This window comes from Tetrao urogallus (assembly GCF_951394365.1).
Source record: "Tetrao urogallus genome assembly, chromosome: 4".
NCBI classification, from domain to species: domain Eukaryota; kingdom Metazoa; phylum Chordata; class Aves; order Galliformes; family Phasianidae; genus Tetrao; species Tetrao urogallus.
The window spans coordinates 4473390-4500125 of NC_136817.1; the positions used below are offsets into that span (position 1 = coordinate 4473390).

Here is a 26736-nt window from a genome sequence, read left to right on the forward strand (position 1 = left end):
CTTGCATGTGGTTTAAAAATAGTGTCACTTTTCTATTTTAGACAGCACACTATTCATTTCTCTTGGCATAGTCTGCTTTGGTTTTCATTGGCTTATTCACGCACGAAGCTGTGTTCTGAGTAATTCTTTTTCCATGCAATGTGATCTTCTGTCTGCAAAAGGTTTTCCTCAAAACCTTTCCTTGTGTGCAGATACATCGTTGGTGGTGTGTATCAATCTGGATTTAGGCAAAAATTGATTAAATTTTCAAGAATCTCCAAGGAAACTAAAAATGGTGAGATAGAAATACTGACTTAAGCGTTTTCATACTGCAGGTGATACAAGTTGTCAGGAAATCCAGTAGTCCAAAGATGAAGAGGATGAAAACAAAGGATAATAGCACGAGTTGAAACAAAGCTCAGTTGCTGTATCAAATGGTTTAAAATCCTCAGGCAGAAAACTTAGATCAATTCAAATTTTACTTTGCATTGAACTTTTTTAAACAGCAGGTGCAGTCGAGGCAAGTTGCAGGAGGATTTGTGCACTGGATTTTGAGCATCTCTGAGGATGGAGGTGATGCATCTTGCTGGTGTGACTTGTTCTAGCATGTAACCACCCTGATGGTTCAAAAAAAAATGAAGTCTAAGCAACAGACACAACCCAAGTCTCTTTTTTTTTTTTTCCAGACAGATTTTCCTCCATTCTCAGCTGCGTGTTATTTCTTGTCCTGTTGCTGTGCAGCTTCAAGAGCAGTCTGACCCTGTCCTCCCATCAGATAGCTGCAGACAGCAGTGAGCAAGGTCGTGCTCTGGCCCTCACCTCTTTCACGGCTGGGCAGAATTCACTGTGCTTGTGTTGTGTGAAGTGGTGCCAACTTGTGTTTGTGACCTTGGTTGGAGTGAGGGGCTGCGTGGAGTGAAATACAGCGCTGAATATCTTCAAGTGGAAATAATGTGAAGCTTTTCAGATATGATGAACTCCCTCGTCTGTTGTGTCTTCACAATGTTGTAGAATGCTGCTAGTTCAGTACTGACTGTGTTGCTTTCGATAGTCCATATGAGGAGGGTTTAACATTTAATGTCAGGTTTATTGATACAAAGATACTTGGTGCTGCTTAGTTCTGTGTTTGGATTTAGGAGACAGCAGTATACTGAAATCACAGCACAAGCACAGTGTTGCAATTGCAGTGCATGCTTAAATCACCATAAAATGTGATTCCCATCACTGAGTCTCCACGTGCTCATCCACAGCATGATGGACATCCCATGTCACCAGGAAGGAATATGAGAGTTAAAGCCAGTTCAAGTCTATTATTCTCTCCAGAGGTTCTTTTTGTTGGCTGTTCAGATTTTATGCTTTTCTTTTCTTTTTTTTTTTTTTTTTTGGACTGAGCTACATACATTTCTCTACTGCCCTGCTGCTCTGGCTGTCTGCAAAGGCACTGCTCTGCTAATTATCTCAGGGAAGTCTGTTCAAACAGCTTGAACCTACTGGTACAGCTGTATATCTGAAAGGTTACTCTTGCTGGTATTGTGATAAGTTCAGTTAGCTTAACACTACAGAATGGTTGTGCCTTGCATTCTTCCATGAGGTCATCACCCTCGCCCATCTCCTCTGAGCCTTTTTCCATTGCAGAGGTTTGTTGGTTACTCATTCATGCCACGCTGTATCTCTTTGAGACTGGTGAACTGGATGGGAACCTGCCTGTCTGAGCTGCTCCTCATCTCAGAGCTGAACAGATGTGTGCTTTGGCAACATGAACTAAGATTGCCCAGCTGTACGATGGTGAGCTGGAAAAAAGAAGAGGGAGAAGAGCTGCAGGCAATGACAGAACACTGCATCATACTTCTGGCCTGTGTCTGAAGGGATTGCAAGAGAGGGCAACTGCCTCAATAGCAGGGTTGAAAAGGACCACAATGCTCATCCAGTTCCAACCCCCTGCTATGTGCAGGGTCGCCAGACACCAGACCAGGCTGCCCAGAGCCACATCCAGCCTGGCCTTCAATGCCTCCAGGGATGGGGCATCCACAGCCTCCTTGGGCAACCTGTTACAACTTGTAAGGGTTAGATAATGTGCTCTATCAAATCTAGCAGTGATTCCAAAATTCATCACCATTACTTTGATGCAAAGACGAAAGCACATTATTTCTTAGTTGCCTTCTGAAGCAATCTGTTCAGTATCTCTCATTGCAAAAACAACAGCTACCACAATGAGGATATTTTTTTTCTTTGAATATACGGTTGGAAATGATTTTTTTCTCCCTTTGTATCCCTACGTGTACAAAACAGTATGCATACTAAGCTATTTTTGTCTGTTAGAGGAAAGTTAGGGGTACCCCCTACTGACTATTTTTGGAAATTAATCTGAACTGTAACCTACCTCTTCACAGACAGCCGCAGTTTTAGCTTAATCCAAACTGCAATTTTAATTTGAAGAAGAGCATCATTGTTTGCTGTTTTGTTTTCTTCCCCCTTCTCCCTCTCCCCCCCCAACATGTAATTTTGTTCCTGGTTTAAACAGAGTGAGCCTGCCTGTGATAGAACTATCTCAAATGCAGGTAGTTGTAGCTCTCAGGCTGAGTTCAGTAGGTACCAGTGGGGATACCTGGATGTTTTCGTTGCTCTTGATGCCTAGTAGCTAAAGTGCAATTTATACCTTCAGTGGGATAAATGTGATGCATTTTGCCTGTCTTTTCCTTTTTACTTAGCAGAATACACATTTGTGTATTTAGATTTAAATGAGCGTTTGCTTAATAACAGGGATGTATTAATATCTTTATTTTTACCAACCCAGTTTACCATGATTTAGGACCTCACTTAAATTTCATATAATGAAGACAGCTTCTAGTTTTTGTAACATTTATTTGCTGTTTACATATATGAGCAAGTACTACAAGTCTGTTTGTAAATACAGATATTAAATTTTCCCCTGCAGAATATTCTCAAATTTCATCTTTTCATTTCTTTTACTGTTTTGATGATGATGATAATTCTACACACTTTTCTGCTAAATCCTCTTACGTTAGAAATAGTTCTTGGAGCTATCCAGAGTTTGTAGTCTCCCTGGAGGTGTTCAAAGCCATGTTGGATGGGGCCCTGGGTAGCCTGGTGTAGTATTAAATGTGGAGGTGGTTGATCCTTGAGGTCCCTTCCAACCTAAGCCATTCTATGAGTAATTTACTCAATTGTGCCAGTTAACCCACTTCAATTTATCTAGGACTGTCCGAATTACTGAATTTGTAAGCTGGTGTGAAACGTTGGTTTTATTGAAATAACTTTTGTAAATAAATACTTACAGATTTCTTGCCCTGAGTTTTGGCATATAATGATATGATGGTATTTTATCCTAGAATTCATTATCAAATGAATTATCCACAGAATCACAGAATGGCCATGGTTGGAAGGGACCTCAAGGATCATCAAGCTCCAACCCCCTGCCACATGCAGGGCCACCAACCTCCCTGTTTATTCACTCACTGTTGTAACCAATCATACTGTAGTTCCAGCAAAGCAGTATCCATTTCTGGAGTTAAATTCACATTTTCATTAATATATATGCTAATAAAGAAGTCCAGTGACCTCATTTTTAACATTGTCATTAACAGACTTGAAGCTTATCTGAATTTCTTTTTGTATGACTTATTGTATGACTTTACCCGATACTTGTTCCTAACTGTTATACACACCTCCATTTATTTTGTGAGATTATTTGATACTTTCAAGCAGTACTGAAGGCTTAAGCTAGCTTTAAGTTATTTTGCTTAGTAGTAGGTTATGTATCTTATTGTAGTCACATACATGTTTGTCTCTTTCATTTCTTTGATTAACAATTAATACCTGAAGCAAACCTTTTTTAAAAGATGCGATCCTTCTTTTTTGTTATTTACCTTCCTATTCTTTGTTTTACACATTTGGCTCCAGAGGTAAGGGTTAATATCTCGTATATGACTTTCAAACAGGCTTCCTATATGGCACAGCAAAAAATGTAAAACAAACATCAATTAGGAGACTATTAGACAAAATCCTTTTTGTTTGTTTTTGTTTGGGTCGTGATCTTTAGTTTCAAGAAAAGAACACAAACAGTAAGCAATAAGAGTAGCTCCTTAGAAGCTAGATAGGTAATGTTGACAGGTATTATGGCAAATAGCTGATTTGATTCTGCAAACAGTATTGCGAAGATTAAAACTTCTTCCCAAGAGCAGTGAGTTAAGCATATTTGGCAGTTTTCATGAGCAAAGAGTTACATAGATCTCTTTGCTCTTGCAGCTGTCCTGTTCTTCCTGTTGTCTTCTTGCCTGACTTCTTAATTCTACCCAAGCAACTGCTTGCAAAAAGTAAAAATTCACAGGGGTGCTGCAGCCGTTATTTTGCTTGTTATTGATGCAGCTCTACAATATGTTTTCTTTATATGTAAGTAAAAAGTTTCGAGACTTTTGTGCTAATATCTTTTTATTTTCCACTGAGGATGGAAGCTAACATTAATTAGCTTAACTGTTTTTGAAATTCTTCCTTACTTTTTGGCTTTCTTTGTGAAATTGGAGAGGCAGATCTCATTTACGTTGGTCTTTTACTGGTATGGATTTCTAATGAATTATGAACTCTTGGAACTCTTATTCTTTCAAGGCAAGTCATAGTTGTCTTTGGAGACTGTACTGAATCCATTCTGGAAAGTATTGTATAAAAATGCTTATTGTTGATTCTAGAAGAAAATGGACAATGTCCATGGAAACTAGCAGGCAAATAAGTTTTACGTATTCTGTCACGATCTAGATAACTATTAAATTAAAGCAGTGTCTCATGTTGAAGAGTTGGAGGTGAGATGCAATTGTGGAGCATTGGAAACTTGTGAGTAAATATTGGGAAGACTTGATGCGTGAGAATTATAATCTATGGAATGATTTCTCAGGGATGGAGATGTTTCTTGTGATCTTGAATCTTAAACGGAATTTGCAGACAAGTGAAGTGACACTGGGTTTTGAGTTCTTCAGTCCAGTAGTTCTGAAATTTTCCTTCATTTTTTTATTAGTGGACTGACTTGTGTTTTCTTCATTGCTGTTGGTATTCTCTTGTGTAAGGTCAGAACTGAACTGGGATATTAACCACCTATTCCTTCTTACAGGTGCTGCTTCCAGCAGCTGGTCTCTTGCAACTGCAGGATGTGAAAAGGACTTGCTGTGAATTTTTGGAATCCCAGCTTCATCCTGTCAACTGCTTGGGAATTCGTGCTTTTGCTGACATGCATGCGTGCACGGATCTCTTGAACAAGGCCAACACATATGCAGGCAAGTTACTGCTAGTACAGAGCAGAGCTTGATATTTGCATGGAGATGCATACATGCTCATGGATTTCATATTTAACCACTCACAGTTGCCCAAAGGTAATTGAATTTTATTCAGGATATTTCAAAGATACATTTTCTGAAGACTGCCATTTTGTATGAATGTCAGAAAGAAGCTTTGCTCTGTAACACAGCTATAATGAATACAGAGAGGCAGTATTTTCATGGCCTATCAGGTCCATGAACTAATCCTTAAAGAATCTAGCTTGCTGCTTGAAACTATTTGCACCATGACTCAGAGGAGGAATGTAGAAAAAAAGAGTTAAAACTCTGGTTTTAGAAGAGCAACTGCTAAGAGGGGAAGTCTTGTCTACAGTTTTCAAGGCTGTTGGATGAAGATGTAGGAACAGGAGAGCATACGGGAAAGCTATCTGTAGCCCCTGTACTGCACTAAGGGTAAAGAGTAAGGCAAGAAACATACCATATCAGTATTGTGTCTTGTAATTTGTCTTCTGAAAATCTTACTCATCTAGCCCAAGACTGCAAATTTTCTCCTGTATGTGTAGTATCATTCTTTTTGTCTTGACACCAACTAGATAGAGGTACATCTTCTAATTAAGCATGTAGCTCAAACAACAAGATATTTTATTACTCCAATTTTTACTTGCCTTCAGAGAACGCTTGTCGTTATTTCTCATTCTTGGCTGAAAAATCTTTATATAATCTAAATTTTATTGGTAGAAGTACATTGTCATCATAGACCGTTTTTCATATCTGTGAGTGCACTGGCTCATCAAGTCCTGACATTTTCAAAATTAGGTTCTTATTTTGCTTGCTGCCACAAATTAAAAGAAGTAAAAATAAAGCAATTCTGATTCTTTGGTGAACTAGTAGTAGCGCTATGGCAGGGCAAGGGGCAATTATTCCCTTTCTGCTTTTTCTGATGAGGCCTCAGGTGGAAAATGCTGAATTGAACTTTCTGACAGACGCAAACAGGCTGGAGGGAATCCAACGAAATCTAACAAGAACACATTAAGGACACAGACTGACCTATGCCAAAGGCTGTGAGAGAGGAGTTGATTAGGTCAAGACTTTAACTGAGTAGATGAACTGATGATTTAGATTGATCTAAATCACACCTGGGTGCGCAACGTGATTTGCTGGCTTGCATTTCTATGATTCTGTGAAGGCTGGAATCCTTCCTGTTTTCAAAAAACATTTTCTGTTGTTAGAAATTATTACCAAATCAGTAGCTATTAACAATCTAGTACGTTACTTTGACTGCTTTTGATACTAAGATAGATTGCCTAATGTAGATGAGTAAAGCATAAACATAGCTACGTGCGTAAGCTTTGCACAAAGCAGCAAGTTTGTAGCATACCACTGACTAGATCTAATGCTTTAATTGGTGCAAATAGCAATTATCTGGCTATCTTTTTTGTGTGTGTTAATGCCTTGGGGTCTTGATGTTGGGTAAAGACTGAAGACGTTACAGTTACTTAATTTTTAATGCAGGTTTTTCACAGTGAACAAAAAAGCCTGTTTTACAATAGAGTTTAAACTTAGTAACCAGGAAATTAGTATATTCAGATTGTACTACGCAGTAGTGAACGTTCAAAGAACAGGACAAACTTCTTTTGGAAAGTACTACAAATTCAGAAATCATGGGTTGTCAGAAATTGAGAGAGATTCTCAGGTGAGCCTCTTTACATGCAACTGTCTATGGAACAGTGGAACAGTTCCACAGTCACGGATCTTCCTCTGTCCTTTTGGTGCCTGCTGGATGTTTCATTTAGTTTACTTTAGAGCCAGCAAAATTCAATGCAGTTTTTTCACTTAAATATCTTTCCCTCTGTGATTTCAGCGTTTTCCCACTTGTCGAGCTTTGTAAACTTGAACTCTCCTCTGCCATTACTTTCAACTGCTGTCTTATTTATTCCTCTTTGTTTCTTGCCTCTCCACAAAACTAGTTCTGCCTTGAATCTCCCTTCTGTTGCGGTGTAAATCAACATCTGCTTCAACTTGCTGCTCTCCATCTACTAAGCTCACTTCACTAATTTCTCTATTCTGAAGTCCCCTCTCTTCTGCCCTCTCCTCCTCCCTCCTTTTTTTTTTTTTTTTTCTCAGCCAGATTATATTCCAGTCTTTCAAGCTTGGATTTTCCAATTCAGCACACTCTCCTGTACTTCAGTCTATCATTTCACATCTCTCTCTCTCCCCACTGTTTCTGTCGGATTCCTCCATAAATTCCTCCTCATATATGCTTCCATTTTGGTCATCATATTCCTGGAGTCCTCCTGGGCCATTCCGTGAGCTGTCAGCTCCACTCCTGCTGTAGCTTCACTGGACCTGTCATGATTTTAAAGCAGTGTGCACTCTATTCTTACTCCTAAGATCAATATGTTGTGTGTGGTTGGAATGTGAGCTTGTTCATTGCCTGGCACTCTCTGCCTTGTCTTTGTTAATCCCTTGTGTTCTGCTGGGCTCAGTTTGAGAGAAGTATGAAAAAGAGAATAAAAAATGAAACATCCTGCAAATGCTCCAGGAAAAAAAAAGACACATTTTTATTGCTTTTCATAGCTTTTATGAAATGAATAATGGCAAATTAACCCTGTACTACATATAACCCTATGTTAATAATGCTAAAACTGGAGATCTGCCTGAAATAGAGCCCAAACTGCTTCTTGCAGATGTATAGGTCCGAATAGTAGGCTTTTTATGGCCGTTTCAGATCTCAGAAAGATTTTCATGGATGTTTTCAATTGCTTTCCTTCCAAGTGTGTCTGTTTTCAATATAGTTTTTTTCTCCTCCAATTTAGTAGATTATAGTTTCTCTATCAAGAATACACATTTGAGGAAGAAATAAATTTGAGGCAGCAAACTCATGTGGCTGGGTGTTCATGAAAAGAATCCCTGGGTGTTGTCTTGTGTGAAACAGCTATACAAAGCAACTGTGCTCAGTAGTATTTCATTATTTTAACCTCACGAAACTGTATGAAAACCATTTGTATATCAATTTAAAAAAAAAAAACCCTCAAGCCAACAGCGATAATAACAACAAGACACAATTCAGGAGCTATTCATGTTGGTTTTAAAACAACTAGCTTTTGTAATGCATGCCTTGGGGGGAAAAGTTCAAATGAATGTCAGTGTTCTCTGTGATAACTTCAGTTCTGAATGATCTTGTGTTAATTTACTAGTTGCAGTTGATATTTGTGGAAATTAATTTCTAGAAATATAAAATCTAAGACATTGGCAAGTCTTTGCGTGCAATACTTGTTGGCATCTGTGCTGTGTACAGATTATAGCCTTCCGTCTGAGGGAAGGTTTTGTTTAGGTGTCCTTTGCTGAGGTAAGAGACACACTGCAAGCAGAGTGTAGACAACAGAGAAGGATAAGGAAGCTATTTGTTCCATTTGTTGATCCCATCTCCATCTGGGACTTGCCACTCCTAGTGAAAGCGCTTAGGCTGGCCTCCATTTCTCCTTGCAGTGGGCTGATCATCAATGTTGCTGGTTTTGTCTTCTAACTTCCTGGTTTTCTTTTGTCCAATTTTATATCTTTTCAGGTCAGTGTTTTTCCTCATGAATTTTCAAGCATCCAACTGCCATCTTGGCATCACAGCACCTTTTTAGCCTGTTCTTGGATGGCTCTGTGTCCTTCAAGGCTCTTTCTCACAACTTAACATTTTTTTTCTTAATAGTCTGAGCCAAATGTATGTGGCTGTGTCATTTCAGAATCAGAGACAGCTGAACTCCCAGGAGCAAACATTTCAGGATTACAGAAGAGGATTATTTGAGTGTGGCAAAAAATATCGTCCTGCTAGAGTAACTAAAATGCATTTGGATATTTAAATTTTTTGTTTATATTTGCCATTTAATGTTGAAGAAAAAGAGCCAGAAAGATAACTTTTGCTAACAGACAACAGTGACATAAAAAACAAATGATGCAAGTGTAGATCAAATGTTATTAGAAAACTGAGACTCTGAAGCTGCCTTCCAGTGGGACTAAAATCCCAAATTGCATTAAAATTGGAGCTTCATAACTATGTGATGGGGCTGGTCCTTTGGCTACTAGATTTCTATAATCTGGGAGAGCCATTTATGTAGGCATCATTATCTGATACCTATCAAAAGATCTGAAAATAGTGGATGCTTGATACAAATGATTTGGAATTAGCTTCCTTTACAATTAGATTTTCTGAGATCCTGGGATAAATTGGAAAGGCTATTTGCCATACAAGGCAGCTGGACCAGAAGAAATACTACTCGTCTTTGATGCTGAAAGTATCTGTTCTTCCTTTTTGCACTGTTTCATTATTATGCTTTGAGCTAAAGGAGTCTCGATAACCAGCTTTATACAGCCAAGCTGTTTGGCCTTAGTATCATTCTGAGAAACTTTTGATGGGGAATCTTAGCATGGGTTGTGAAGCACAGACTGCTAGGTTGTACTTAGCTGTGGTACACTGCATGCTGCTTTCTGGTACTGTGCCTAAAACTTGGAGCCCTGACTAGATCTGGAAGCATGCATGTCTGCTGCAAACTATTCTGGTGTACGTTTGTACTCGTGAGATTTAAAGGACATATTTAGCAGGATCTTTCTTACAATTCTATTCTGAGTAGCAACGTCTGTTGCTATGCTTCTGTTACCTTGGCTGCTATGAGTTTCATGGTGTTCTAAAAAGCAGTTGTTTAAGCATAAAATTAACAAGACAGATTTTTAAAGATTGGTTTCTGCTGTGTTTAGTTCTCGCTGGTTAAACTGGAAAAGCTTGTCTGGGTTCCTCTTAGCCAGTGCCTTGTGATAAGCTATTAGTGAAGACCTTTTCTCACAAGTCAGAAATGTGACACTGTGAAGTCATAATTAAAAAAAAAAAGTTACACTAATTCTTCTGAGATGTGCTTGAGATGCTTGAGAAATTATCACTGTTCTTGGAAGTGAATGTAAGGCTCAGATATTTCCAAGCTCCATGCTCTGCATCTCTGTAAAATAAAATGAATGTTATCAGTTGAGGATGAAGCTGTGTTTCTGGGAGGCTCCAGCTGGCTTTGTAGCACTAGCACATCAGGAAGGCACAAGTACTCTGTTTAGCTCCGGAAACAGATTTCTAACAGAGTAGAAATAGTTGGCCTATAACACAAAAAATGCTTGCAAAAGAGAGTTGAGATATTTGATGGTGATCTTTTGTTTCCCAAACGAATAGATGCTGGATTACTGTCATGCAAAGATCTAAAAAATAGGAGGGTCCTTTTATTAACTGCAACCTATGCCACTGATAAGCTCCAGCCATATTTTTCATGTGTTAATGCAGCTGTGGGAAGATGCACTGGGAGAAGATTTCTGGAAGCGTACGATGTATTGAAAAGTTTGTTTGGAAATGCATTTTAAATAGCATTTTCGTATTCCAGCAGTCAGTGATGCTAAATGATTGAAGCCTGCTGCTAATTGAATAGAAACGTGGGCAGTTTTCAGTACGTGGAGAAAAGCACTGGGAACAGACATTGCTATAAAAGCAAGTAGGAGATGAGTTACACTCTTTTTGTCACTGTGACTCTCTAGAAGGCTTTGCATCTGAGGAAAAGATTTTTTGTGTTTATTCCTTTTATGGAAAGGAGATCAACCAAGGGGATGTTTGTCTGTGGGTATATAAATGAGTGAAGTAGTCTTTGTGAATTAATCCACAAATGTCTGTAGCATGAAGTGTTCTATGCAAACTTCAGATGCAGTGTTTTTTCCCTGCATAAGTGAGAAACACCAAAGTAGTGACAACATCTCTCACACTATCGAGACGTGTACCTTTTGGACAGGAAAAGCTCCAAAAGGAAAAAGTAATTGATGTCAAATGTCCACTATTTTCAGATCTCTCACCAGGCATCAGATACGTGCAAATGGCCAAATCCAGCAGCCAGGAGGACCAGCCTTTTTGGTCAAGCACTTACTACTGCTGTGTGTATGTAGAACGAACGCGGATCTCCAAGCTCCTGATGAAAAGTACCAACACGTGGTACTTGTACAGCTCCTCTTATCTTCCTTTGCTCTGCACGTTAGCTATGTGCAGTGTACTTCCGAGCATTTTGTTACCAGCTGCTTTCACACGAAGAACTTCCTCTTTGTCTCTTCAGTATGTTCTTGAAGCTGAAGTCCCAACCTACTGGTACAGAGCAGACGAGGACACATCTTCATCTCCCCAGATACAAACTGGGTCTCTGCCAGTTGTGAAAATGTGAAAATCTGTTTTTCACATGCAATTGGAACAGATATTTTAGGAGCTTCCTAAAATTGAAGGATCCTCTTATTTTTAAGGCAGGTTTAAGTTCTGATGATAAAGAATTCTAATTCTACTTGCTCAGGAAGTGGGAATTTGGGAGCCAAGATCCTGTAGCTCATAAGCCAGCTTACTTCCAGGCTGCTGGATTCTCAAGCCAGATGGCTTCAATATCTAGGTAAAGCAGCAAGAACTCAGGCAAGATTCCAGTATGAATTTGTGAAAGTTGCACGCTGTGTGCAAAATTCTGGTTAGGAAAAAATTAAGTATTTTATCCTCATATGAAAACTTCTAGCCAAATGATTCTATCTGCCTGCTTATCTAGGAAATGTTAATAACTGAAGTAACGTTACCTACTGCAACAAATAAAAACACAGCTAGTTTGGGGGAAGAGATGCACAGAATGGTTGGTCACGTCAGAAGTTTCGTGATGCTTGATGTTAATATCTCAGATTGTCAAAGCTTTCAGGATTTGAGTAATATAGAACAATACAAATCCTAACCCAGATGGTAAAAACACCACTCATTATTATTTGTCTCTCATAATTGTTATGAAAGTGAGCCCAAATGGAGTTTTTTGAATTCTTAATATGGGATCATATTATTTCAGAGTAAGATGCCGATATCCTCTGTGTCTAAGGAAGCAGAAAGATTTGAGTTCCATACACATTTTTATGGAATAGAAAGAAAAAGCCTCCTGTCTCCAGTGCTTGAACAGATTTAGATAAACCACCGTTGGCAAATTTAATTGGTGTTCTTCAGTTTCCTTATTTTTTTCATTTCTTATTTTGAATAATCCATTTTGTTGTGATTTCAATTGGCTTCTGCCAAACAGTTACCTGTCAATCACTTAAGATGGTCTCCTTGACAACAAGAAAAGCAGTTCTGAAGAGGCAAGTGATTTCACTTCACCTTCCCACTCATTATTTTTGCATGAATAAAATTTAAATAGCAATGTACCCTCCTACTTCTTGGCCATATGCATTACTTCGTGCTTTAAGCACAGAGGTGGCATCCTGTAAAATAACCTCTTATTTTTTACTCAAATACTGTATTTTTTTTAATAATTTCTCCTACAATTATTTTGCTAGCATGAGGAAAGACGACAGCTTCACCTTTGCAAATTACATCAAAAATTCTCAGCTTTCTCTTCTGGTTATGGACTGGATTTCTTCTTTTTCCTCACAGCATGTCATAAATCTAAACCACCTTTTGAAAAGAAACAAAAGTCTCTTGTATATAAAATTGAGTATTTCTAGATGACAAAGTGTATCTTGTTCAATGTGATGCTGTTGGGTTGGCTTTCTCAAAGAAAGGTGAACAAGGCTTCTTTTCTGCCTACTTTTGAACTCAGCTTCCCTGTTCTGTCAAATCTACTGTTTCGTGGTATTGTTGTTTAAAACGTGGGGTTTATCATGAAACTAATTTATGCAAGTTACAGTTTTCAGTTTCTATGTGTAATGTGCTAACAGTAAAATTAAGCAGATATTTATTTCAGTAAGTGTGCCTCTCAACATTCTACTCAGGCTCAAGAAACTGCATATTTGTAGTCTGAAAAGCAAGCAGACATAAAGATTGGTAAGGAATAGAAGAGTAATGGCAGTGTTACAGAAATCCATTTGCTTCTCCTCGTCTATTCTTTTCCATAGCCTGAAATACTATGGAAAATACTAGTCTGTATTAGGAGAGAATGTTGCAGAATTGAAGGGATTATCATTACATGTATGAAAAGGCTGGTAGGATAAAAGAAAAGGCAACGACTGCCTACTTAGAATAGAATTGAAGGGTGAAAAGAGTCACAGTTTTAAGTAGATTGTGACTTTTTCTGTCACCGTATCGAGCATTAGAGCACGTTGATGTTACTGAAGTCTGATCAATGGTGAAGTGTGTGTGAAGTTCAGATGCAGGGCGTCTACTTTGATGGAACAAGGCACATATCAGTCAATAATGTAACAGAGGTCAGAGGACTGGATTGTGTCTTCCTGAAACTCATTGTTTAATGAAATGTGGTTAAGGTAAAATATCATCGTTCTGGTTCCCAATCCCTAATTTTTCACAATTATGGTGAGATCTTGATGGCAGAAGGTTTTATTATCATTTACGTATGTTACGTGTTCTTGAACTTTTGTCTGAAGCAATTTATATTGCCTGTTTGAAGGTAAGCAGGATGCTGAACTAGATAGAGAACTAGAAAAATCATGCTGCACTAGGTTTACATATTATATATTGCACATTATAAATTATATAGTGTTCTCTAATCTTGACTGCAGTTCAAAAAAGCTGTTGTACCTTGAAAAAGTCAACCTGAAACATGGGTCTTGTTAATCTGGGAGCATTCAGCATTGTCTAAAATGTCTTTACAGATTCCAAAGGATGGCTGAGGTGGGAAGGGACTTTTGGAGGTCCCCTGGTCCAACCCCAGCTCCAGCAGGGCCACCCAGAGCAGGCTGCACAGGCCCACATCTAATTAGCTTTGGGAGATCTCTAAGCAGGAGAACCCATTGCCTCTCTGGGCAGCTGTTAAAGAAAAAGTTAATGTCAGGCATCAAGTTGTACAGTACCACCAGTGGAGTGGTAGAAAAGGCTTCAGAAAATTCTTTAGTTTGAATATATGTGATAACTTTTTAAAACATAACTTTAACTTTGAGTGAACTCTTAAATTTCCTGTAAGAATTGTTCCTTCTAACTTTCGTTAAGCCTAGTTGAAGAGGGTGAAATTGCAGTTAAGTGGATGGAGCTACTTAGCATGTAGGTGAGTAGCTTACAAAGAAATTATAAAAGAAGAGAGAAGACAGGTGAGTAACTGAACCAACAACTGGGTTAGGTTACATGCTCTATGCTAAAAGAAAGCTGCTGGTTCTGCAGCCAGTTCATGAAATTTTGTCAGCTTTGTTTAAAGCTTTGAGACAATAAAAAAAGAAGAGGAAAACTTAAGCAGCTCCTACATCTTGTAAACAGTGAGGTATGTGGTGTGTTAATGAACTGAAAGAAGCTCTGAGAGATGCAATAGGATGCAAACCTGTTGGACAGCTCTTTGATTTGATCTACGTTCCTCTGTGTAACCGCTGGTTAGTTGTAATGAATCAGCCCTTGTTCATTTTGAACTGCAGGTTTAAAACGTTTGTCAACAACGTACAGGCTGTGTTCTTTCTCTGGAATCTTTTTTGCTGTATTTGTGTGTGCTTTCAAATATGAAGTTAGCAAAAAGAGCTTTAAGTAATTGTCAAGGACAAGCATAGAGTAGAACCACTGAAAACCTTAAATTGATATGGTTGCTACTGTTAGCATATATTTTAATATTTCAGTCATTTTGAAGAATATAAATACTATATGTAAGTACTTTTACCCTATATAAAATGTTAAGCTGCAGCTTCCAAGTATGATGGAGTAGCATATATATGGAATCATATTCCCTCTTTTTCTTCTACTGCTCTAATGCTTGGTTTGCTGTGACTTAGCGCTCTGTATTAATGTACTTTTTTTCCCCTCCAAACAGAACAGCACTTTTCTGACGTTGTGCTTAGTGAAGAATACCTCAATCTTGGTGTAGAACAGGTGTGCAGTCTGATATCCAGTGACAAACTTACAATTGCCTCAGAAGAGAAGGTAAGTCCACCTATATTACACTATTCTGATTTTCCTTTTGTGTAAGAAAGTAAGCTTTTTCTTACTGCTCCTGAAAACCATCTGGATGAATTCATTCTTTCCTTAATGAAATTAAGCACAAACTGTGCTAGTCTAAAGGATTTTTCCCAAAAGTGTTGTCAGTTTGGTGAAAATTGATCTCCACATGTGGAAATCCTACAATTGTATGAAATCCCTTAAGCCTTTGTTCCTGAAAAAGCAAAGTCAGTTAAATGGAAATTCCTTCTCATCTTCAGCAGAACAAGGAGAGTTCTTGCTGTGATTGCCCATTTTTAATGAGGCTGTTTAGATGAAGTGAAAATTGTGCATTGTAAAGGAGGTGGCTCGGTAGCTTGATACTACCAAACTTGAATTTGAAGTTGTTTAAGTTCTGCTTTAGCTAGATCTTACCCTGCCAAAGCTTGTGAAACTGATCTGTGAGTCTAGCAGATCTCCTTGAGCCTCAAGTGGTTTTTTGTTTGTGTAGAGGCATTTGCTTTGGGCCTTTGAATCTAGCAGTGAGCAGTTAAAAATCAGTTATCCTTTTTCCAATGAGTACATAGTTTGTAGTGACATCTCTGCTCAAATGAACTTTAACTGTATTTTAAAGCCTGTTTCAGTGCTGATAATGATGGCTCAGTTGTGTTTCATGTTAAAATATTTTTTCATAACGGAGAAACTCTCAATCTAAGAATCATCTGCTTAAACTGTAATTAACAAAGTTCCCATAATACTCTGGAGCTCCAGATGTTGTTACAATACAATGCTAATAAGGTTTTAATGCTCAAGCACCTAATGAACTGTTGTGAAATACAGGAGAAACTAGACTTGGTGCTGCTTCTCCTGCTAAGACTCCATGATGATAAGTCATTTGAGTGGTGGCGTGCTGGTTCTCTAAGAAGAGAAGCATGAGCATTGTGATAACTCTGCTGTACTGTTTGTTTAGACAGTATTACTGGGTTTTCAGTATTAATGATATCACTGTGTGCACTCTGTCAATGCAGCACAACTACCCTTGATTAGATAAATACAGAAATAATTGGGGCTGTAACTACTACGGTCTTTCCTTACGTTAGAAAAGTAAAAGCTAATGTTGGAGACAGACTGATACTTTTGTACTCACGGATTTGTAAGTCAAGGGACTTGCATTTGTTTGTTTTTGGAAGGTATTTGAAGCGGTGATAGCATGGGTAAACCATGACAAAGATGTAAGGCAGGAGCTAATGGCACGCCTGATGGAGCATGTCCGGCTGCCTTTGCTTTCCCGGGAGTATTTAGTTCAGGTAAGCAAAAAAGAACACTAATTCTTGAGCACGTGAACACTTGTTTATTTTTTCTTAATGCCAGGTGGAGAGTTTTACATTTAAACAACGGTGTCACGTAATGCATTGCTAATGGTAAAAAAAAATAATAATAATAATAAAAGAAGCCACTACCACATGTGCACACATGTATGCATGCACACAGTCAAATAAGAGATTGCCACATTAAGGATGCCACGTGTAATTTATTGCTTTGGATGACTGCTTGTCACGGCATACTAATAGGCTGAACGATTTAATTTTCGGAGGCCAGGATAGCTTTCATTTGTAATATGATCTTCGATACAACAATTCCTAAGAGGATTTTAAGTTTCAGAATTATGTCTGTTAAATTGATCAGGGCTTGGTGACAAAGAAAATGTTTCTTTACCTGGTTCACATATGTTAATTCTGTGAGATTACGTTGACTACTTTGGTGTCAGGTCAAATATTTAAGACTGAAAATACAATTTCACCATTAACATTAATTAATAGCTCCAGTAGTAGGTTGCTAGTATCCAGTTTTAGAAATTCTGTCTTTATGAGATGAATTTCTTCCACTTTGTTGTTGCAGGCTGCTTTAAATTCTTTTCTCTCCTCCAGTCTACCTTTAAGTGTTTGTACTTGAAGAGCCAAGAAAGGTCTGATTGTGAGCAGTCGCTTGCTATTGTCAGATGCTCTTTCTTCCACTTACTAATTAAGAGAATCTGTATCCTCTGATTTCTTCTCAGTGACTGCGTATTGCCAGCACATACATACATTTGTGCCTAAATGGTTAAAGTATTAGTAGAAAATTAAGGTAATCTGCATTTTTTTCTGTGATACAGGCCTTATTACACTTCATGATTTGTTTTACTTCCTTAACGTGCTCAGATCTTGTTAAACTTCTGTTAATAAACAGAGAGTTGAAGAGGAAATACTGGTTAAGAACAGCAGTGCTTGTAAGGATTACCTCATTGAAGCTATGAAGTATCACTTGCTGCCTACCGAGCAACGAGCTCTGATGAAAAGCACTCGAACGAAACTGCGAACACCTGCCAGCCTTCCAAAAGTAAGACCCTTGTTTTTGCAATGCACTTTATTTCTTCAAATCCCATTTTAACAGACGTGACAGCATTACTATCACTCCAGTAAAATAATGAATAGCAGAATAGCGTGTCTAAAAAAATACAAGAAGTCATTAGCTTTACAATCCATGTAACTGGTGGAACAGTTCTTTTCCTTCCTGCTCTACCTTTCTCTCCAAAATATATATTTCGAGGAAGTTCTTCAGCGTTTGTGAAATACACGGTGATGATCCTGTTGTTGACTACATAAGCCTGGTTTAAAAATAAAATAAAATTAAAAAATGGACCCATGCTTCTGAGTCATGGCACTTCATTTTTTTCCAAAGTATAAAATTCTGCTCATTTAAAACAAAGCGTGTGCGTGTTGTGTGTGTATAGAATGTTCTATCCAGTGATAAAGAAATTTTGTTGTGCTCTTATGGCAACTGCAGTAATGGAAAAGGAGATTCACTTTTTTCCTAGCACTTTTACCTCCAAGGAACCAAATACGCTGTTCTATGACGGATGTTCACAGTGCCATTGAACATCAGAGCTACTGAATTCTCCTACCTGCATTCTGAGTATGAGGTGAAAACGGAGCAGAATTGTGCCTCGTTCATGAGAGCTTTAAATTCTTGTTACTGCCTGCTTTCGTACCTGAGATATTTTCTCTGGACACAGTTAATAATTGTGTTTTTTGAAAAATGAGTTATGCCTACGTTGCGAGGCCCAAATTGCTTTTCTAGGAGGATCACCCTTTGGTTTTTAAAAACAGGTGCTCTCATATTTACAGATAATTAATAAATATCATCTCTCTTTCAGTTGATGATGGTAGTTGGAGGACAGGCACCAAAGGCAATTCGCAGTGTTGAATGCTATGATTTTAAAGAGGAACGCTGGCATCAGGTGGCTGAGTTGCCTTCCAGAAGATGTAGAGCAGGTAAATAATGCCCAATATTTTGTTGTGTTGATTAATGCTTCAGACTTCAGCTGGCTCCAGACAGGCCTGGGTGCAGTGCTGCAGATGGGGAATGATGTGCTTGCTAATCTAGATAGACACAAGTTTGATAATTTGAATTTAATTGGTATTTCAGTTCATAATCTGAGAGTAAATTACATCAACTGCCAGTGATACAGAGGATAAATATGTGAAATACTAATACATTATAATAATTAGCAATTCTATTACTAACATACCTTAGTATTATTATGCTAGATGACGAATGGGAAGAAATGACCACCTGATACCAAGAAGGTGAAAGTGTGATCTTAAAATATTTGAGATAGCTAAGCAAGAAGAAATTCAGAAAGCATCACTTTCAGGAGTGTGAGACGTTAATAACAAAAAGTATCACAACTTCTAGTACTTAAATGGAAGGAAGTGTGGCTCTGTGACAGTATCAAAAGTCTGTGTAGTGAGTACTGTAAATTGTGTCCAGTATCTGCATACTTACAGTACAGAATGAAATGATTTAAGAAACAGACAAAATGCTCCACTTTCTTCTCCGTTTTCCTGCTCTAGGAATGGTGTACATGGGAGGCATGGTTTATGCTGTTGGTGGTTTCAATGGTTCATTAAGAGTTCGCACAGTCGATTCCTATGATCCGGTGAAGGACCAGTGGACGAGTGTTGCTAATATGCAAGACAGGAGAAGCACACTGGGAGCAGCTGTATTAAATGGACTTCTCTATGCTGTGGGAGGATTTGATGGGAGTACAGGTATCTTTGCCTTTACTTTCTGTTGATAAGTTTTCTCTACTCTTGATGCAACTGTATCAAATACGAGTATCTCTTACGGGTGATGAAAGGGAATGGTGAGGATAGCCTAGCACCTTGTGGTTGGAGCATGCTTTAGTGGTCTCATCCTTCTACCCAGTGCTGAGCTGCAGGCTGTTCTTTTCCATCTAAGGCTTCAGGCATAATGCCTGGACAAGTTCCCTTTCAGTATTACTTCTACAGTCTAGGTCCGTACCTCAAGGAGCCTGTGAGCAGAAAAATTACACCTCTGAGTTTGTGTCTGGTGTAAACAGGGTTGTAAACAATGTTGTCTGAACTGTGAGAAAGCATAGTCATTTGCTTCAAAGGTATGTTAAACCTTTTGTCTGGAGGTTCTTCCCTTAATAGCTACTACTGATGTGTACGTAGTAGAGAACGTTTTATTTAAAGAGAAATAAATCCCAGGGAAAATTTTTCAAAATTCCCCAAGCTTTTACTGATTTGTCCATTTGCAGACACCAAGAATGTGGTGACTATATTTGGCCAGCTGAAGGATACCAGTTGTACCTCTTGCAAAGTAGTTAAGTTTAAAATTAATTTGAATTGACAGATATCGAGAACCTTCTGGAAGATACACGACATGTTGCATCTAGATTTGTAGAGAACTTGACGTTATATTGTTTTCACAGGTTTATCATCAGTTGAAGTTTACAACTTAAAGACTAATGAGTGGTTTCATGTAGCTCCAATGAACACAAGAAGAAGTAGTGTTGGAGTGGGTGTTGTTGGAGGTAAGTTTACAAGTAACATTAGAAATGAGGAGGAGAAATGCAATCATTGACCTTACTGCCTTTTTTCACCAACTTCAGATTTTGGTTTCCGCTCAACCCTGTCATTCAAATGGTGTGAACAAAACATAGGCATTCTATTTTGTTTGGCAAGCTTTTAGCATAGGGGTTTTTTCCAGGGTTTCAACTGTGTGTCAGATGTGCCTAAGGCCAACCAACAATACGTGCTAACCGTGCGTGCTCTATATTATGCATGTCAGCAAAGATAAAGAGCCTGTTTGCTGAAGCAACGAGCATTGAAATTGGTCTTTAATGACGTAACTCTGTACTGTTAACTCTGTTATCTGTGGGTGACTGGCGTTCAAGGGCAGCTTGGTGGTGAATAGCTTGGTTGTTGCTTGTGCAATGCACAGCCAGCTTGTGTGTCCTAAAAGAGTTTTAGGCACTTTCTTTTTTTTAACTGCATAGGAGCCACTGCTGTTCCTTATCTAAAAATGGAGAGTATACAAGTAATTTGCATCTGAATTTTTTTGATGTTTCTAGGGAGCCTTTAAGTGAGCTAGCAATGTTGGATACACTTGAATTAGCTGGCCTTCGAACAATTCTTAGTTAAAACCAGAGTAAAGTGCCCTTATATGTCAGCTAGGCAGTTCAAAGTCTTTTGACTTGCACTGTTCTTGTTAGATACAAAAGCTGTCTTTAACCTCCTAAAAATGACAAGAACCGCAGTGTATTATCGTGAACTACGTGCAAAAATAGAAACTCACAGCAACTGATCGATACAAGTAGTGGGCAGCTAACTCAGAACGGTGACTTTCCCTTTGCATGTTTAACAGTGTACTTACTCCATGTGCATCAGAAATGTACAGGTTTTTCTCTCTTACCTTTACAGGTAAACTGTATGCAGTTGGTGGCTATGATGGGGCATCACGTCAGTGCCTTAGTTCAGTCGAATGCTACGATGCCAATACAAATGAGTGGAGCTACGTGGCAGAAATGAGCACTAGGCGGAGCGGAGCAGGTGAGCGAACAAAAATCAACAGCCGTAGTAAAACTGAAGCCGATCTGTGCTTTTAGATTGTATCGGAAATACAGAAGGGAAGGTGATGTCTGAGTCTAATGAAAAGCATCAGTCTCAAATGGCAGGCTTGTCTCAGGTTATAAACACAGAAGTGTCTTGCAGAGTAAAATTCAGTCTGGTAAGAGTAAATATTTTCCCTTGCTTTTTCGTACTTTTCATACTCTTCCCATAGCTTCTCAAGTTTACAGTGAACTACGTGTGGTTACTACAGTCACTGTAGTAGCAGCTAAATAAGGAATTATCAAAATCTAGATGTCTAGGATGAGAGATGTCATTTCCTCCAAGATATCACTTTGCCAGTGTTGGGCTGATTTATCTAGTAGCATTGTCAGATGCACTTTTCTTGTGAACCATAATCTAGATTTCCACCTCTTCAGAGGATTCGTTCTGCATTATAATTTACTACAGGAAATTTTGTCCTTGTTCATCCCTAAGTTGGCATTACTGCTTTCATCTTACGACTTCCATTTATGCGCCCTTCATTTCATCCTCAGTAATTCTTCTCACCACCTGATGTTCACACCCTTTAGATATGTACAGATTACTATGTTGTCCTTCCATATTTATCCAAGGTATATCCTTTTGTTTCTTTAATCTTAAAAATCCCTTCTTGTTTTTTTTCATGGATTTTTTTTCCCTTTGGGATTCTGAATATATATATTTGTCTTCAGAGACATTGAAAATGCCTGTGGTATTCTGCTCTTGCTTAATGAAATGTTGTTTCCAGAGCTTCACACTGACTTTAGCATTTTCATTATCTATTTTGGACTCGACTCTCATTTACTGTTCACTTTCCTCTATTTGTCTTTTGGTATTTCAGGTTTTTTCAACTCGCTGAAGTTGTTTTATTTCTGTAGATGCATCCAACGTGAACTTTTTCAAGTCAAATTGCGCAATATTATTTTTCTACGTTTATTTTTTCACTTAAGTCACTTCTTTGTCAATTACTCAGTGGTGCTTTTTAGCAACACCTTTCACATACCTACTGGTGATTGTGCTAACCTGCTTCACAATTGGAAAAGATGTTGCTGCAAATAAAATGGATGGCCTTCCTGTATGCTCTGTAGATGACTGACAGTTGTCCCAACTTTTCGTCTTGCCTTCCATTATTCTTTATTAATGTTGAGTAGTTTTTAAGCTGTGGTAATGATGTCTAAAGTCAATCCAAATTATTTCAGTAGGCATTATATAGAAGCATTAAAATCAGCACTGAATTTAAGCTACATAGTTGGTCATATTTCCTTACCGCCCTTACAATACTAGCAAGTAGACCGGTCTGCTGTTGCTAGCAATAATATTTCTGTGGTTTTTAAATGAAAGTTAAGTTAATGAAAGAAGTCTGAAGCTTCTAGTTACTTAGTTGGTGTATCACGAAAATAAATCCAGGATTAAAACTTGGCCAGAGCTGCAGTAGGCAGTTGTCTAATACTGGCGAGTTTTGAGGAAGATGTTTATATAAAACAGCCAAATTACTTGAATGATCGCAGAGACAAACAGCGTTGGTGGGCTGCTAAGAAGGTTCATTTTGCAGTCTTCCAGCAACACCCTTTTATCTAAGTTTAAAAAATAATAATTAAATGGAAAAAAAAAAAACAACAAGCCACAACCTGTTTTTGCAAGCTGTCATTGCACCTGCAGCCTATTTATGTACAGCATATTTTCAGATTTTTCTTGGATTTTGAGCTACTTCTATAAGTCTAAAATTTAGTGCCTTAAATGCAACAGCTACAGGGATCTTTCTGCCCTGCCCCTCTCCTCCTGTCCCTAGCCTTACAGCTCAGGACCTTGTTCATGTAACTCTGCTGCTTCTTACCTCATCCTCTGTTTAAAAAAGAAATAGAGAGGAAAAAGGTAAATCCGGTCAGTAATTTCAGATTCACGTAATTGAGGAAAATAATCCAGTGTTCTTTGGGGCCACTCTTAAATGCATGGAAAGTTTCACTTGTGCTTGGGGAGGAGCGGGTGGTAATATGGAAAAATCGTGGCTGTTGACTGAGCTTGTCTGTCAGCCAGGTATCTCAAAGCTCTAGATCTGCTTCAGCAGGTGATCAGCCCTGGTGTTTTAGGTACTCCTTAAAGAGAATTTCGTTCCTGCATTAAATCTATGGATCTCTGTTCATCTCAAGGAACTTAAGCCCATCTCTGCTGTTCCTACTGCTTCACCTTCATTCAAAAGCCACTTCAGAGGTTAACCCTCAGTTCATCTTCTCTAGTAGTGACTGCATCTCTGTTGGTCAGTGTGGGGACAGATCTGTTTCAGGCAACATGTTGGGATGAGGAACTTCAGATTCAGATATAGGCCGTTTGGGAGGGATGAGAGATAAGACAGGGTCCTGAAAATGGGCAGGAAAGAAAAGTAACAGGAGAACTCTGAAGACGGCAACAAGAAGATACAGATGGAGGGAGCAAGAAATAAGGTAGGACTTGGAAACTGGGGGTGGGGTTAAGGGAAAATGAAGGACCAAAGAGAAATGAAAGACGTTTTTAAAAAGGAATTGCCAAATAAGAAATGGCAATATGGCAAAAAAAAACAACCCTATTTACACTATGTAGGCAGGTCAGAAACTGGAGAGAAAATTCAGGTGGGGAAGAAAAATTGCAATGAAGCACATTCTTTATGGTTGTTTGCTTGATCTATATCACATCACACATTGAAACTAAAAATCTTAGCCATCCTAGCTCCATAATGTTTAACCATACAAAAGATGAATGCTGTATTATCCTGTCTAATAAAGAGAGTGGGAGGAAGAAAAGCTGTCACTTAGTACTGTGACATGATAGCTAGAAATAATAGCAATCCAAGAGGAATTAAATGAACTGGGATGGGTAGAGGCGAATGTCAGTCGTGAACGGCACTGGCAGAGTGCTAGATAGCATGATTTACAATCAGTGTCATATTAAGAGCCGCTTTTCAGATTTGCAGTACTAATTAACTCTTCCTTGTTTCCTGCCTTTTTTCTTTTCATTATTAAAATCTGTTGGTTTTCTTAATGAGCAAATCGTTACCACAGAATTATTTTCTCTTCCCCATGTAGGATAGGAGTGGTCCACACTTGCAGTCTTAGGGATACATTTTTCAAAGGTGTTTCAGCTGGCTTTTAAGGTCTCAGAACATTTTTTTTTTAAGCCCAACATCCTTCCATAGTAATGATTTTTAATTATCTTTGTGGTCCATCATTCACAACTTTTAGTGCCGGAAAGTTGTACTTCTGAAACCTAATATGCTTGGGTTATAATAGTGCATTATAAAGCCAGGAATAAACAAACAGAACTCCCTTGTTGTTTCCTTTGTTACCATCTTTTCCATATGTGCAGTCTAACTAGCAAGTAGGTCTTGGACTAGCTACATTTATTACTTCATCCCAAGCTTATAGACTCATAAAATGTTGTAAAGTAAAGGGGACCGTGGGAGTAAAGGAGATCCAAAAAATACTTTGGGATAATTTGGAGTTTTGTGTTCTACCAGAGGAAGGTACTCACTGTAATTGCTTATTTTGTTTCATACACGTTTATAAGGTATTCCAGCACTTCAGTGGAGGCATTCCTATTGTTTAATGTCTGTGCACTCAGCTTTTATCCTCCATACTGCATAGTTTCTACTTTCTAAAAATTCAGTTAAGCCTTTATCACTTCATCAGATTTCCTTTACGTTGAATTGAGCCTACTGTATTATTTACTATCATTTCTAATTAGTCCTAAGCTCCAGCCGTCCTCCTGGTTCTGCTCATCATTTTTTCATCCAAAATCTTCTAAATGTTATGTTGCAGAACACCTCTGATCTCTGTATAATAAGGATGGGCAAGCAAGACATTTTATCAGTGTCTTGCATTACTCTACTGTCTCTTTATGTATCCTGACCCAAATGTCTTCTGAAACAGTTCCTAACATTGGATGAACTATTTATTTTAGCGGACATTTCTTTGGTTGGTTGTTTTTTTGGCATCAGTCAAATTATGCTGTGGTTAATTTGGAGTGTTTTCACGTGCCCACAGGTGTTGGTGTGTTAAACAATTTACTGTATGCGGTAGGTGGTCATGATGGTCCTTTGGTAAGAAAAAGCGTGGAAGTGTTCAACCCTGTCACCTGCACGTGGAAGCAGGTTGCAGATATGAACATGTGCAGAAGGAACGCAGGTACGTACAGCAGTCACTCCTCACGCTTTCATGGGTGTGAATGAGCTGATCATTAATTTTCATAATTGGTTCCCTGTCTTTTTTTTTTTTTTAGGTGTTTGTGCTGTAAATGGGCTCTTGTATGTAGTTGGAGGAGATGATGGCTCCTGTAATTTATCAACAGTGGAATATTATAATCCAACAACTGATAAATGGACAGTTGTGTCATCTTGTATGAGTACAGGAAGGAGCTATGCAGGTAACGTTGTCTAGGGTTTGTTTTTAAGACTTTAGAGCATATTGAACTGTAGTCAGGATAAGAAACTTGATAAAGCAAGCTTTCCAGCACAAAGTAGCGTCGAAAATAAAAGCTAAGGTACTAGAATAGGTACAAAGAATTTCATGGTTCATTTTGAATAAAGACTTCAAACAATTATTCACTAAAATGAAAGAGATACTGAACTGTATAGAAGAAGAATTTAGCGTGCAATGATGAGTTAGAAGGTTGCAGTGTGACTGGTCCCTTTTTTCCTCGGAAGAGTTTTTGTCATTGTCTCAACTTGCAGCGGTCCAATTCTGAAGCTCTCTGTGGGAAACTGCTATTTAGAAAATGAGGTGTTGTAGGAAGCTTCTCCTTTAATAACTGCAGTTTCTTAAGTTATTACAGAATCTAAGTGTATGTAAAGGATATATTAACTATAAAGGGTAAGGTTGATTTTTTTTTTTTTTTTTTTTTTTTTTTCCAAATAACAGAAACATTCAGAAATCTACACTGATTCATTTAAGTTTGTTGTGTAATTGATGTGCTATTAAAAATAAATCGAGAACATAGTAATAGCCTGCAACGAGCATCATATTGAAAAGCTGTGCATGAGCACAGGTTCTTCTGTTTTCCCAAGACCTGCACCTTTCTCCCTTGCTCCAGGTGTTACAGTTATTGACAAACCGTTATGATCGACGAGGGGATTTTCAATTTGATTATGCACTAGAAGCAGTCTTCAAGTGTATTTGAAGTGACTGAGTACCTGAGCACTTCTCTACTTGTAGCTGCGCCTTGAGTCACAGTGGAAGATGTGGCTGTGTACAATTAGAGATGATGGATGATGAAGATTACTCTGGGCAGAAGCAATGCGTGGGACTGCTCTGCGGCTGAACAGGGGCTGATGGAATTTTTGAAGTGTAGTAGGACCGTTTCTTTTTATACTGCAAGGTCTTCAAACACAGAAGCCACTTTCATAAGGACAGACTTATGTCGGTTGTGACTGAGAAACAGATTGTCAGTGGAGAATGGTGTGTATTCTGGTGGAAGTAAATTTGTCTTATTTTTTCCAGAGACTAATAATCGTATTGAAAGAAATGAACCGTCAGTCTACATAGTAGGTATGGAATTCCACCTCAGTAATTCAAGCTGGCATGGGGGGAATCTGTTTCCTTTTATATAAAACTTTTGTTACATAACTATAATATGTGCATAATGTATGTGTGAGCATAAGTTGCTTTCTATTGAAACTCTTCAAAACCCCACTTGATTATTTATAATTTGG

At 38.4% G+C, this 26736-nt stretch overlaps 1 protein-coding gene across 2 annotated transcripts in view; it reads left to right on the top strand.

The window, feature by feature from the left end:
- The window catches only part of KLHL2 (kelch like family member 2), a gene marked incomplete at both ends in the record, with an annotated part of 56355 nt that extends 30209 nt beyond the window's left edge, over positions 1–26146 (top strand). For both annotated transcript variants that reach the window (XM_079534715.1, XM_079534716.1), the window contains 11 exons: positions 5099–5261; positions 15020–15129; positions 16314–16430; positions 17350–17499; positions 18317–18434; positions 19017–19214; positions 19901–20002; positions 20892–21020; positions 25073–25213; positions 25308–25451; positions 26118–26146. In XM_079534715.1, coding sequence (XP_079390841.1) covers positions 5099–5261; positions 15020–15129; positions 16314–16430; positions 17350–17499; positions 18317–18434; positions 19017–19214; positions 19901–20002; positions 20892–21020; positions 25073–25213; positions 25308–25451; positions 26118–26146 — 1401 coding nt within the window. The remainder of the gene's footprint in view (positions 1–5098; positions 5262–15019; positions 15130–16313; positions 16431–17349; positions 17500–18316; positions 18435–19016; positions 19215–19900; positions 20003–20891; positions 21021–25072; positions 25214–25307; positions 25452–26117) is intronic.
- Between the last annotated feature and the right edge of the window lie 590 nt (positions 26147–26736).